The sequence below is a fragment of the Myodes glareolus genome, chromosome 3 (assembly GCF_982192425.1).
Source record: "Myodes glareolus chromosome 3, mMyoGla1.1, whole genome shotgun sequence".
In the NCBI taxonomy this organism is placed as follows: domain Eukaryota; kingdom Metazoa; phylum Chordata; class Mammalia; order Rodentia; family Cricetidae; genus Myodes; species Myodes glareolus.
Window position 1 is genome coordinate 34,821,667 of NC_142028.1, and position 13,882 is coordinate 34,835,548.

At 46.9% G+C, this 13,882-nt stretch overlaps 2 protein-coding genes across 8 annotated transcripts in view; one reads left to right on the plus strand and one right to left on the minus strand.

Moving 5' to 3' along the window:
• Positions 1-1,821, plus strand: part of Alox5 (arachidonate 5-lipoxygenase) — a 48,335-nt gene extending 46,514 nt beyond the window's left edge. For all 3 annotated transcript variants that reach the window (XM_048444449.3, XM_085686939.2, XM_048444450.3), the window contains one exon: positions 1,203-1,821. In XM_048444449.3, the coding sequence (XP_048300406.1) occupies positions 1,203-1,382 (180 nt within the window). In that variant the 3' untranslated portion in view covers positions 1,383-1,821. The remainder of the gene's footprint in view (positions 1-1,202) is intronic.
• Positions 1,822-2,568: 747 nt separating this feature from the next.
• Marchf8 (membrane associated ring-CH-type finger 8) overlaps positions 2,569-13,882 on the minus strand; it is an 81,221-nt gene continuing 69,907 nt past the window's right edge. For 4 of the 5 annotated variants that reach the window (XM_085686940.2, XM_048444451.3, XM_048444452.3 and 1 more), the window contains exons 4-7: positions 10,731-10,816; positions 8,241-8,421; positions 6,446-6,593; positions 2,569-6,095 (exon numbers count right to left, since the gene is read on the minus strand). In XM_085686940.2, the coding sequence (XP_085543066.1) occupies positions 5,794-6,095; positions 6,446-6,593; positions 8,241-8,421; positions 10,731-10,816 (717 nt within the window). In that variant the 3' untranslated portion in view covers positions 2,569-5,793. Of the gene's footprint in view, positions 6,096-6,445; positions 6,594-8,240; positions 8,422-9,671; positions 10,518-10,730; positions 10,817-13,882 lie in introns of all 5 variants that reach the window. The other variant, XM_048444455.3, reaches the window with a different exon arrangement.

Here is a 13,882-nt window from a genome sequence, read left to right on the forward strand (position 1 = left end):
CTCCCAGTTTTTAATAAATCTCTTCCATGTGGTTCCCTGACTCCCCACATGGAAAGTCAGAGCCCCACGTCCCTTCCAGGTTCTCAGAGCTATGATAAGTGAAGGTCTTGGCAGACACAGCCCTGTGCAATGTGTCTCGGTGATGTTCCCTCGGTTGAGCCCCTTCAGCCTGCCCAGGCTTGCTAATGTGCTGATTCTGTGTTCAGAATGACCAGAGGAGCCATTCCTAGGAGACTAACTTCCTGGTCAAAGGATGTCCTCTGACTTCTGCAAACTAAACCCTAGATCTCCCGCCACTTTCCAGTCACTGAACACTTTACAGACACTGGCATAAGCAAGCAAGGGGCATATTACCCTGCAAGGTGCTGTCCCCTTCCTCCCGCCCCCCTCCCCCGCCCACCACCACTACCATCACTTCCTGATATCAGCCTAGGGCCTCTGCCTACCTCAAGCTTTCAAAGAAAGATGGGGAAGACACAGGACAAGACCCTGAGGTCACAGAACTTCCAGAACTGAAACCTTCGGGTTCCACAGTCCCTTTCTTTGTCTAAAAAGCAACAAGGAAGTAACGTCCTTTTAAAACCCATCCCTGAGCCTCAGGCAAAAGGAGGTAGCATTTATATACCCTGTGATTTTTTTTTTACTGACACATAGTATTTGGATATTTATGATAGTGTGTTGTATATACATTGATACTGCTCAGTTATAGCATCTGACATAGCATTTCCTTGTGTAACATTCAGAATGTTTTAGTTTAGAAATATATACTACATTATATTTACCCTACTATGCCCTACCCTCCTTTGGATTCACTAATTTGTCATTTTCTCTCTTCTCTGGTAACTTCTGATGAGGAGGCAAGTCTTTCTTTTTTAGACAGGGTTTCACTATGTAGCCCTGGCGGGCTGGGAACTCACAAGATCTGCCTGCCATTGCCTCCCAAATGCTGAGATTAAAGGTGTGTGCACTAACACAGGGGCCTTCAGATTAATCTGTGTTCCAAAGACAGGATTTCACTTTCTATGGCCAAGCAGTAGTCACTGTGTGTATATATGAATCAATCCCAGAAGGTGGCAAAGGTCAAAGGTGATGAGAGTTGAGCAGATACCCCTCCCTCTCCCAAAAGAAGCCTCTTTGGCTGGGACAAGGCCTAGCAGTCTCTATGGCACATCTTAAGCTGTCTTTCTACGTCTGATCCTCAGCTGTACCTGGGCATGTACCCCGAAGAGCACTTCATTGAGAAGCCAGTGAAGGAAGCCATGACCCGATTCCGCAAGAACCTGGAGGCCATCGTCAGTGTGATCGCAGAGCGCAATAAGAACAAAAAGCTCCCCTACTACTACCTGTCACCAGACAGGATTCCCAACAGCGTAGCCATCTGAGCCTGGCTTTCCCTGGCCCGGCATCTCTCTGGGAAGCTGGTGGCTTTGCCAGCCAGATGCCAGCTTGCCTGGCAGGCTCTAGGCTGGCCTTCGGGCAGCTGGTGCCTCTTCCTTCCAAAGCTAGCAGTGTTGCTCCCGCGCCTGGCTAGTCTAGAGTGGGGGGAGGCACCGCAAAGCTTCAGCACGTGCTCCTGCTTCTCCTTGTCTTTGGTGGAGGTATACAGGGTACAGGGACTCCCACCTACAGCGGAACAGTGCCGCTGTGACCCACAGCCCGGCTCAGCACTTCCACACTAAGTAGCACCAAGTGACATCTGTTCCGGCTGGGTCAAGGATACCTTATTCTATTTAGGCTTTGTCCAACTGCTTGCATGTAGTAGGTACTGAAAGATACTTCCTGGATGAAGAGTTTGTTATAAAATAAAGTTCATTTAAAACAGGTGTCACTCCACAGTCCACGTCCCAGCCACCCCCAAAATGCACTGCTCTCCTTCCATCACCAATAAAAAAGCCAAAGTTTACTACCCCATCTCACAAGATCTTCCCCACCTTTTGAGGACCTTTCGAGGTGTGTGGTCTCTACACATATTCCATATTAAACACACAAATCTAGAGGCTTGAATTTATGCTAAGACCCATGTATGACCGAGAACATGTGACATGCCTTTCTGATTCTGGGTCATATCACTTAGTATAGTGTTTCCTAGTTCCATCCATTTACTGCCAATTCTATGTTTCTTTGCAGATGAACAAAATTCCATTATAAATAGAGACCACATTATCCATTATCACCCACCAGCTAAAGGACATCTAGGCCGTTTCCTAAATTCTACTGTTACTATCAGGAATGAATAGCCTTCCCCTAAGAAGGGAGCCCTGGAAGGACTGGGTACCCACTTCATCTATTCCTGTGCCTTGGGCTAGCACAGGCATCAATGTCTGCATTCCATCCTTTTCATTCCAGCAGGGCATCTGGCTAATGTTTGTCTCTTGAAACAGGTTTGTAATGATTAAATGATGTAATCCAGACACTAAAACAACTGTCATATGGATCTTAGCGTCAATTCAAATCCCCTTCTCCTCTCTCACCTCTGGACCCCCTCTCCCTATGGCCTCATTCTTTACTAATGTGTGGGCTGGAAAAGGTATGCTAGCTTCCCTATTGGAAAACACTCTCATTACAAAATTCCTTTGTAAAGAAAAGCTTTATTGCTGCCTTTAGACACCCCGTGTATAGCACAAACAAATCCCCTACACAGAGAATTATTTAAGTAGTAATACTGAGAAACAGTGAACATACACAAAAAGATTAAAAAATTAGACATTTAGATTACTAGAAATTTTCTAAGAAAAATTTAAAATGTGAAGTGCTTTTTAGAAACTACACTACACACACCAGTGTAAATTTGGTTTTTATTAACAATCAACTTTAAACATTACATCTAAATGTGCACCAGTTACACACCTTCATCAATCACTTCCAACACAAAGACAAATGCCTCATCTTCCTATGCTTTGGGCTTTTGGGGGGCTACAGATATAAGCTGCATTATTTCAAATCAGATTTGATGGGGTGGTATTTCAAACATGCATGTGTATCTAACCACACCCACAAGATTATAGCTCTTCACCCTGCCCATCCAGCCTTCAGCCTCCTGTCATTTAGACACCACCCAAGGCCTTGAACTGTCTCCTGCCCCACTGCTTGAGGTCTGCATCTGAGTCCAGGTGGAGACACCCACAGGTTTGGAAACTAGGTCACATGACTAAAGAGTGTGCTAAAGCCAGAAAGTAAAAACAAAGAAACCCAGAGTAAGAAGAGAACTTTACAACATTTCCAGGGAATTCTTGCATAAACTTGGGTACAACCGCCTACTTACTTGTGGCAGTTAATGTCAACAGTGTGCCAATGGGCCCATGACACATGGGGTAAAGGCCAGATTAGAGAGAGGGCTGGACAGTGATACCCTGAGACTACTTCCTTCTTATCTGACCCACAAGCTTAAGGCCTCCTGGCCCTGAATTCTCATCCTAGATCTGTTTGGTTCAGCCACATGCCATCTGCCCACCATATTCAGGCTCAAACTGAGGAGAAATGGGATAGACAGATAACCCTGCACAACTACTCAGAGGGCAAGCAGACAAGGACTAGGAGAGCCCAGGCAGACCCAGAGCCCTGCCATCGTGCTTCATAGCGCATGCCTCGCTGGCTCCTGCACTGAGTCACCAACAGGTACAGGTGTTTGCTAGATCAGAGAACCTGCAGGAAAAATGAGCAGGGGATAGCTGGACGGGAAAGAAGATGAAGGACAGATTTCATCAGAGTAGCTAGAGAAGATATGGAGTTAGGCATTCCTGAAATGAAGAGAACAACATAAAAGCCATGGTTCTAAAGTCACCTTATCTATGTGGGGTACAAGGCCCTGGGACAGCTGTGCAGGGACTACCCCCAATGAGGTACTCTCCTCTCTACAGAGGCCTCAGTGGCTAGTTGGGACTTCATGCTTCAAACAATCTCTGCCCTCACGTGACTGCTCACCCACTGTAGGAGCTTCACATCAGGGACAGATGTGGGACCAGGGACTCACCTGTAGTAGCTGCTGCGCGGTACAGCTAGGGCTCCCTAACGGGCCGTCTACAGCTATCTGGCATCCCCAGACTGAGAAGGTGTGTCAGGAATTGCACTTTGGGGCATAGTGAGCACAGGGAGGCTTATGTGGTCTGGGAGAGAGAAGACTAACCTAAGGGGTGGGCTGATTGGATAATGGCTGAAACCTCTGGCAAAACAGTTCCACAACTGAACTCATGACCCCAGAGAGTAGACCAGGGAATAACAGGACAACCTGCTTCCACAGCCTTCCAGCCTCCACCTGCCCTGTGAACCAAGCACAGGGCTTCTACTGGGAACCACAAAAGAGTCATCTTCGGTTTCCTCAGTCTCTGAAGAAGACAGATAAAGCAGCAAAGCTCAGGACCCCAGGCATTGCACCTTCCACCTCAGGAGGCTTTGAAGACCCTGTAACCAACAGCAGCTCTTAGGAGAGTACACTTCTCTCCTATGTCACATTGTGAGTTGACTATTGCCTGGCACTGTGACAATGGCCTTCAAGAAAAAAATGTTCAGAACACTTTTTAAAGGGACAGAGGCCATTTAATGGTGGTGATTTGACTTTGTCTGTTTTGTGAAAAATGGTGCAGGAGGTAACCCCAGTGATGGAATGGATCACATGTGGAGCTGTCAGGTCTGGTCAAGGCGATGAGTGGGTGCGGGCCAGCTCAGTGACACAGTGGCCATGGCAGTTGACTATTCATACCAAGGTCTCATCCCAGAGCTGGCCTGTCCCACCCTCAGCAGTGACTCTACAGAACTTTGTCAACACAGTGGGCAGCAGAGGTGAATCACAAGGGTGTCCATAGTGTGTGTCCATTCCATCAGGAGACTTCTGTCAGTCAAATGAGCATTTTCTAAACACTCAGCCTAATTTAGATCCATTAGATCTCAAAACCCTTCCATTTCAATGTTGACAAAACAGAAATGTATGGGTGGTTTAGGAGCTAGGATTTATCAGAAAAACAGGCTCAAAACACAGAGCATGTACCTAGCATCCACAGACTTCCAGGGACTCTGTTAAGGAAAAATGTCTCAGACCTGTCTGTCTTGCTTCAAGTCATGAGTCTTTTCTGGGTATGGGAAGAAAACCCTACTATTCAGAATATGTAAGGCAGAAATGGTTTCAAATCAATTCTGATACAAAGAATAACAGGGCAATAAAGAGAACATGTCTAAATGTGATACTTTTTTAAGCGTCACACCCACTAGACACAAGAATTCCAAAATAAAAACTTTTATAAAGTGCTGTTTTCTCAGTGAGTCACATCCCAGCAGACACAGGGCCCCAAGGTTGTATTAGTCCCAGAGCAGTATGGCAACACCAGCTGAGCAAGGCAGGGGTCTGTGTGTGTAGGTACTGCTCCCTTCCCGCCTCCAGTTCTTGTCAGTGAGAAGGGAACCTTCTCACAAGCACAGCCCTCCCCAGCTATGCAGCTCTGTCCCCTGGGGATTTTCTTCCCACTGGTCTCCCCCACACTGTTCTTTCCCCTGGTTTAGCTTTTTACTTCCTTATTCTGCTCAAGACCAGGGGCTGGGGCTCAGTCAGCTCCTCAACACGGTTACTTGGGGTCTCCCACCTTCCCAGTTCACAGAGGGACCTGGCAGACAGGGACCCAAGTGGCACGTGTCCCACAGGAATTCTAGGATATTCACACCAAGGAGTTGAGAAAAAGAGAGGCCACTATCAATAGTTACCTGCCCAGTCTATGCTATTAAATGACAGAAGGAAGGAACACAGTTGGCAGTAAACAAATCCCGTCAGCTCTTGTGGACATCAGGGAAATGATGCCCTCCACACTGTCAGACGTTAATAATTTCTGCTCCAGTGTCTTCAGGCTCTGTGCAAGAGGAATTTGTGGTGGAATGACACATTCCATGTCCGTCTTTATTTTCAAGGGTGGGCTCTGTTAGTGCAGACTTTTCAAAAATATTCTTTTTACTTGTTTCTGGACAGTTCTGAACATAGATCACTCTATTATAAGCCTTGAGTCTTTTCCATAATTGTAGGTACACCTTGCACTGAACATACATAAAAAGAAGTCCTCCAGTGAAGCCAATGGCCACAACTACCAGTTTAGTCCAGAAAGGCCACTCCAGGATTCCTGCAAGAGGGGAGAAGACTCGGTTAGCACATCAGGAGCCTCACTTAAGATGTAACTAGGACACAGCTTCTAAACTCCACAGCCAGTAAAAAGATTTGTTACTCCTCAGACCCTCCCTCCCCAAAAGCAGCATGAAGGGCTCTCATTGTGGTTTCCCCTGCTCTCTCAGGAGTCTCAATTTTCATCTCTTGTGACCGACTTTGAAGACACAGAGTAATATCCAAAGAGATGCTTAGTGTCTCCTCCTTGGTAGTCACCCTTTACAAACCCAGGTGTTCATGGCCTGAGAGAACCTCAGACCGCGGGCCCCAGGACCTGTACAACACTCATCTCATGGCCCAGGCACTCACCTGTCACCTGACCCTGCTTGATTTCCTCTGCGGTGCGGTCAATGAGCACATACAAAGACCAGACCACACAGGTGATAGCAATGACGTGGAATGTCACTGAGCACATGATCTTCCTGCGCTCACTAGCAGTCATCTGCAACTTTTCCCACTGGAAAAGACAACACAGAGAGCGTGAGGCTCAGACTCAGAGCAAAGGGCCACAATGTGAGTGGCTGCTGCTCACAGTTATGACCGGCTTTCCTTCCCTCCCACTCCCAGGCCAGATCGATTTGCCCAAACAGCCAAAACTACTTTGAACCACTTGGCTTCAAAGAGGTAGCAGACACAGGAACTTTCTGTGCAATGAAGAAAAACTAGGATTGAGATGAGCAGTGCCCTCCCATTAGCTAGTCTCTCACTCCTGGAAGCAATGAAGAGCTTGGCGTAGGAGCATGTCAGTCGAGACGCAGCTGCTAGGTGGTGACTGACATGGAGGGATGGAAGAGTGATGAGATCACAACACACTAGAATGAGTCACATCGATGCTGTGAAGGGGAACGGCAGAAGCTCTCACTCTTTGGTCCTCTGCTACTTTGGCAGCAACAGCTTGAAATCGATGCTTAAGAGTTCCTGGTACAAGCAGCCTTTGCCAGTGCCATCCCTCTAGGAGCTCATTAACTTACTCCAAACAGATTGGCCTTGTCATTTACTGGTTCCCAACTCAGAAGAAAAGACATAAAAGTAGAGAGAGAGAACAAAGTGTAAACATTCTGCACATCTTCTGCTAATGGCGGCCACAGACTATCAGGCTAAGCTGAAAACAGAGCTTCACTGATGATCTATACTACCCAAGTGTTACCAGATCACAGAGCGTAGGTCCCAGGAGATTTTGATTAGGCAAAACCTTTTCTTGAGCAGTTTGCAGCTGCCTTCTCTAATACCCAACTGCTTTCTATTGGGATTTCAGAAAAGCAAGATCCCTTGGTTTCCCAACCGAAGCACAGTCAGCATCTTGGTGTCCTCTGCGCCTGGATTCTCTCTTTCCTAAAAGGCCCACAGCTCAACCCTTTCACACACCTGAAGTGCTCACATTCACGGCGGCCTCAGAGGATTCTTTTCTCCATAGGCAATCTGACCCCTCTAAAGCCCTTTCACTTTGTCTGAAAATCTTCCACACCTAGAATGACTCCCAAAGTCAAACTATTTACAACGCCCTCCTCCCGTGAAGATCACTTCTTTCTCTGTGTGCTCCACTGCCAAGTAACTTAGCACTTAACTGGCTCCATAACGTGTGAGATCCCTAGTAATGCTTTTGACACTGTGAAACTCTTTTCTCCTTCCAACTGTGATCTTTTGTGCTGGGCATAGAAAGAGACATATGAAACGGACAAGGATGAACAAAAAGCCAGTGCCAAGGAGACAGCAGTGACTTAGGGTACCTCCTCATCCACAAACCCTTTCATCCAGCAAATACCCAACAAAAATATACAAAACACGTGGACTGTGCTAAACTGCATTGAGTGTTGGGGAGTATGTGTCCTAACTAGAGACACAAAACACAGTTAATACATAAGAAGGTAAGCACGGAGCAAGTTGTTTCAAGACAGCTGGTGGTCAAGGGAGAAAAGAGGGACAGCCGGATAGTCTCAGTGCGAAAGAAGAGACACATTATAAATGAAGGTCGGACTTGAGATATCACTACCAGAAACGACGATCTACAACACAAACTCCGGCCCCCGATTTTTAAAGCAGTGACCACAGGTGGCCCAGGATAGTCTGAAAGGATAACTCTCCCAGAGTGCCCCTTCTTACGTACTTTCCTCAAAGGTTTCAGCTTGGTCTCCATGATGAACTCGTACTTGCAGAGCTCACAGCAGCGTGTGTCAGAACTCTTGATCCACTGCTGCAGGCAAGCCTGATGCACAAAATGAAGGCTTCCTGTGCAGTGACAGGGGGTGATCAGAGGGCTTTCGTCATCTCCTTCACAGTGGCAGATCCTGTGGCGGAAGACAAACTCATCAGTGGAAGAAGGGCCCACAGCAGGGAAGATGGTGCATTACCAGAAGGCCAATTCCTCCGCAAATGAAAGTTCAGAAATAAACAGCGTAAAAGTGACCATCAGCACAGAGACACACAAGCACAAATGAGAAAAAACGCGACTAGCTGAACGTCAGCTTACCATGTCAGCAACGTCAGGACGGCATTGGGCAACAGAAAAGGAAGAACGGTACAAGAAATGACAAAACAGGCATTTTTAGGGAAGACTTCACACTTGAAAGATAAAATTAGGCAACAATAAAGACACCTTCCAGAACATAAGACATTAGAGGAAAAACAAAACCCAAATCAGAATCCTCAACTTCAAAATAGCACAGTGACTTCAAAGGCCACTCTAAGAAGCCTCTCTATGAAATCACATGTACAAGAGCTACACCGCCCACCCTCTCTTGGAAATCAAGCAGAGATCACAGTACTTTCTCTCCACTTAAAATTCAAATGATTCTGCAGCTTCATTTCTCTTGGGGACTAACCATGGCATTAAAGGGAGAATTATTAAGGCAGTCATTATTTCCAAGGGAACATCTTGGATTCAATTACTAACCTCCATGAATTTAGGCTTTTGAGAACAGCAATCTTTCCAACAGCTGGATAACAGGTAGGAATAGCTGTTGTGAAGAGGGCCTGCCCCAGGCCTGGCTAGATTGCTATGTTATTCATTTCAGAAATGGGTTTTCAGATCCAACCACAAGCAATGTAAGCACATTAAGAAGAGGAGACTAGGGGAGGTACAGGAGTGGGAACATATGAGCTCAAACTGGGCCCAGCAAAGATGCTGCACAAAAAGAATACAAGCGGGAAGTAGAGTTAGGACCTGGGCAAGGGCAGGACACACAAGAGGAAGGAAAGGAGGGAGGGAACAAGAAAGGGAGGAAGGGAGGTATGTGGACAGACTACTAGAGACAAGCCACTCATAGGGGCAGGCTAGGAAGCTGGGGTGCTACTTCCCTTCTCCCCACATATTCAGGCAAAGCCTACTTATCTTGCTGAGAGGAGTCGGTTTAATATGTGTAGTTTCTGCAGCTTATGAAATTAGCTTCCTAATGGTATCACTGTTTGGAAAACACAAATGCTCTACAGCTGGCAACAGATGTCTACTACTCACTTTGCAGAAAGCTCACATAGTAAATCAAGGCAAAGTTATGAAGGTGTTAGCAGACAGCTGGAAGGTGGCCCCTGGTAAACCAACCTGCAGGCATCCCCTGAGGTGGACACAGGAGAGATGGGGGTGCATTTTTCAGAGAGCGGAGAAGGACAATCCAGGTCACTGTCCTTCTCTACTGAGCAGAGGGGTGCACGCAGGACCCTGCTCTTCAGTTTGGCAGATGATGTATCCTCAAAGACGTCGTCATCTCCCATTTCATCAGAACAGAAGTCCGTGCTCCCTGCCAGCCAGCTGGAGGACTTGGCAGTACGCAGATGGCTGGCATGGCTCTCCAGCTCATGGAACCTATGCAGGCTGCTGGCACTTGAGCCACGGGAGAGTGAGAACAGGTACCGAAGCAGACGCTGGCTTCTCAACCTGGCCTCACCATCGGCTTTCTCCTCCAAAAGTGGGATGCGTATGTTTCCTTTACCAACTTCCCTTTTCGAGGCAGCCGAATGGTTGGTAGAAAGGGATAAGGCCTGCGAGTGTTTGGAACGGTCATGGGGTGGGCAGTGTTCTGCTCCTTTTTCTTTATGATGGAGCTTGTTCTTTTTGAGGGATGGACCTTGAGGAAGCACCAGTTTCCCTTCAGAACAAGTTCTTTCCATGTAGTCAAAGCTTTCCAAAGCATCCTGGGTTTTCTCACCCACATCACTTAGGGACTTGGAGAATCTGAGTGCTCTTCGGGCCTTAGTATTCTTAGCAGGCCTCAAGGCTTGGTCCCAGTCTGAACCAAAGGGATTTCTCTTTGATGCCTGTAATGTGTCTTTACAGATAACTGTCACAGTGAGCCCTGGCGTCAGAGAACTCTGGCATGGAGGAGCTTTCAAGACAACAGCAGACTGCATGGGACTGTAGTGACAACACTCAGAACACAGTGCACTGGAACTGCACGCAGAACAGTGGGATAAAGCACAGAAAGGAAAAACAAGTTTAAAGAGAGCAGACATCAGAGTGCAGAATGAGACTGGGTCATAACTTGGTGAGCAAACAGCACATAACACCGGGCTGTTTAGACCAAAGGTGGAATGACGGAGCAAATGGAAAGCCGAGAATTCTGGGCCAACACAGGCCACGGGAGCACGTGAAGCAGAGTGTTACCTGCAGATGTCCTGGTTGGATGGTGTGACAGAAGTGCGAGAGAAGGAAGACACTGGAGCCGTCGTGGATGGAGGACTACTCCCAGCCTGCAATGACACACCTTCAGTCAGTGTTTATGAAGAAGCCAAGAGACCCAGACACAATGTCTCCTTGTGAATATCAGCGGGTGGAAAATCAAATGATGTCTGCTGTTTCTCACTGCTCTGAGGAGTTTGTATTGGGTTCTTTGTTGTGTTTTGTTGAGACAGGGTCTCATTATAGCTTTGCCTGGTCTGAAACTCACTATATAGGCCAGGCTGCCCTGAACTCAGAGATCAGCCTGCCTCTGTCTCCTGAGGGCTGGGATTAAAGATGTGTACCATAGGCCTGTCTGGAACATGCATCAGATCCATACAAGTCCAGGCAAGGCAACTCTAACCGTACTTTTTCCTCATCTATAAAGAAAAATATAAAAATATAGCTAAGAGATATTTTAAGACCATAAACTACACTTCCAAGCTCTGAAGATTCAACAGTTTTCCCCCTTAAGCATATTCATAAACTTCCTAGTAAGTCCGGAAACCAAGTCCTATAAGGTACCCCAGCAATGTGAAGGAAAGCAGGCCAGGTGTCTTCCCACCAGTATTTGTCTTCACCTGGTTCCTGAGGCAATGCTCCCCAAGGCTGGCAAGTGGTTTCCTCCCTGAGCACCTTACACACAGAAGCGCAGTGCTGAGTCTCAGAACCCTACTGCCCTGTCACAACTCTGGGCCAAGGACTCTGGCTGAAGAGGAGATGGGGCATACGGGGCTTCCCAAGAAATCTAATCTTAGAGTTGAGAATTAAGAGACATACTCAAGAAATTCAAACTTGAAAGAACTGTAATGAGCTCACAGGACACAGTAGAGCTGTGAGTAGCAGTGAACAAGCCAGAAGACTGGACAGAGACGATTTATGACAATGAGAAATGGATGTAGAGAAACAGTAGCTGGAAGAAAGGCCAAACTAAAAATGTAAAGCCACTGTGGCTCCCTAGGCATCAGAGAAACCCATTTTCTAGCCTTCAGGACCCTGTCACCTCTCACACACCTTTCTTTTACTGACAATGTGGACACATGCTTAGTGTGAAACCTACAAGGTTTTACTGTTGTACAAATCTCAGAGGCTTTCACCAGCCAGTTAGTCCACATGGTCCCCTGATCCAAAGCTGGCGTCGATGAGACAGGTGAGGCTGCTGCTGGTGTGGTGCAGGGCACTGTCTCACAGCACTTCTTTCATTTACTGCACTTCTACACTGTCTTTCCACAGTCCAGCCCTCAGGCTCAGGGTCCTCCTGCTTCAGTCTCCCAAATGCTGGGTCTACAGGTGTGTACCACCACACCTGGCTCACAGCAGGAGCATGCACTCTACACTAATGATGACTGATTATGGTGTGCAGATCATGACTGTTTATTATTAGACAGTTTATGAGCTGTAGTTCTGTGGAACCAGCAGCACAGAGGGCTTGTACCAGTGCCAACACGAACACATGAGCTAATGCACTGCACGACAACATTCAGGCTGCTACAGTGTTACTAGAACTTTCCAGCTGCATTACAATCTTATGGGATCACTGCCATCACTATTCAGTCCACTATTGCTCAAAACATCATTGTGCCTATGAGCCTATGAGCACATCCATGTCTTCTTAGAACAGGGAGCCTGAGTGACAATCTGCTCAGTGAAACCCAACAAGCTGCGGGGAAAGAAGCATGCTCCTTGAGTAAATTTCCATCTCTGTTCACCTTACTGAGAGCATACCCTGTGGTTGCAGGCAGCTCCACCCTGGCCCACAAGTGACTGAGAACTAGCTTCACTTTCTGAGTGCACACTAAGAGGATACACTCATCTTGGTACTCCACCAATGGGGCATCAGCCATCCAAACAGCCCTACCACCTCCCAGAAACTGTCTTCTGTCCTCTACTGCCAAAGTTCAAGCATGCCAGTCTGGAAAGAAGTCTTGTAAGCACAAAATTAAACATATCGAATCTAACTCAATCTTAAGGAATTTGACCCAGAAGCTACATGTTAATATGGTATATGTAGATACTAAAGTCACCGGTCTCATTCTTTAGCCTATCGGAGCCATCAAGTAATCTACACTGCCTAACTGAATATACACGCGGACACTGGGTATTGTTCTAGTTAGTCTCTGTCAGTTTGACAGAATCTAGAGTCACCTGGGAAGAAGAAACTTCAACTGGGAAAATGCTTTTATTAGGTTGGCCTGTAGGCAAACCTGTGGGAACATTTTCTTAGTTAATAAGTGATATAGAAGGGCCCAGCCTACTGTGGGCAGTGCTAACCCTAGGCAAGGTAGCCCTGGGCTGTATAAAAGAGTAGGCTGAGCCAGCCACGGGGAGCAAACCAGTCAGCAATGTTCTTCCATGGGTCTACTTGAGCTCTTGCTCCAGGTTCCTGCTCTGCTGGAGTTCTTGGTTACTGTAAGATGAGTAACTCTTCTCCCAAGCTGCATGGTTATGGTCTTTCTCACAGCAATAGCAAGCAAACTAGACAGGAACTGGTACAAGGATCACAGGGTATTGCTGTGACAGATCTGACCATGTTGTTTTGGAGAGAATTGTGAAAATGCTTGGAACTTTGGGAGAGCAGAGCTGTTAAGATGAAGGCCTGGAGCCGGGCGGTGGTGACGCACGCCTTTAATCCCAGCACTCGGGAGGCAGAGCCAGGTGGATCCCTGTGAGTTCGAGGCCAGCCTGGTCTACAAGAGCTAGTTCCAGGAGAGGCACCAAAAACTACGGAGAAACCCTGTCTCGAAAATCAAAAAAGAAAAAAAAAAAGATGAAGGCCTGGATTGTATATTGTAGAGGAAAGGGCCATTCATAGGATAGCTGGAGTTAAGAATCTGTGTTTTCTGGTCAGCCATTACTGAAGAATGTAGCTGTGATCCACAAGAGACCAGAATCACTGAAGTGAAACTTTTGCTTTACTAGGACAATTAATGGTGGAGCTGAAGAACCAGTAAGGACTAAAAGAAACCAGATCACTGAGATGAAAACTTCTGGGAAGCACTCCCTCATGATGACCACACAGAGATGTGTGGTCCAGGGATGGTCAAAGTTGTATCTCAAACTATTGGCTGAACTTAATAATGTGTTAGACTATCCAGATG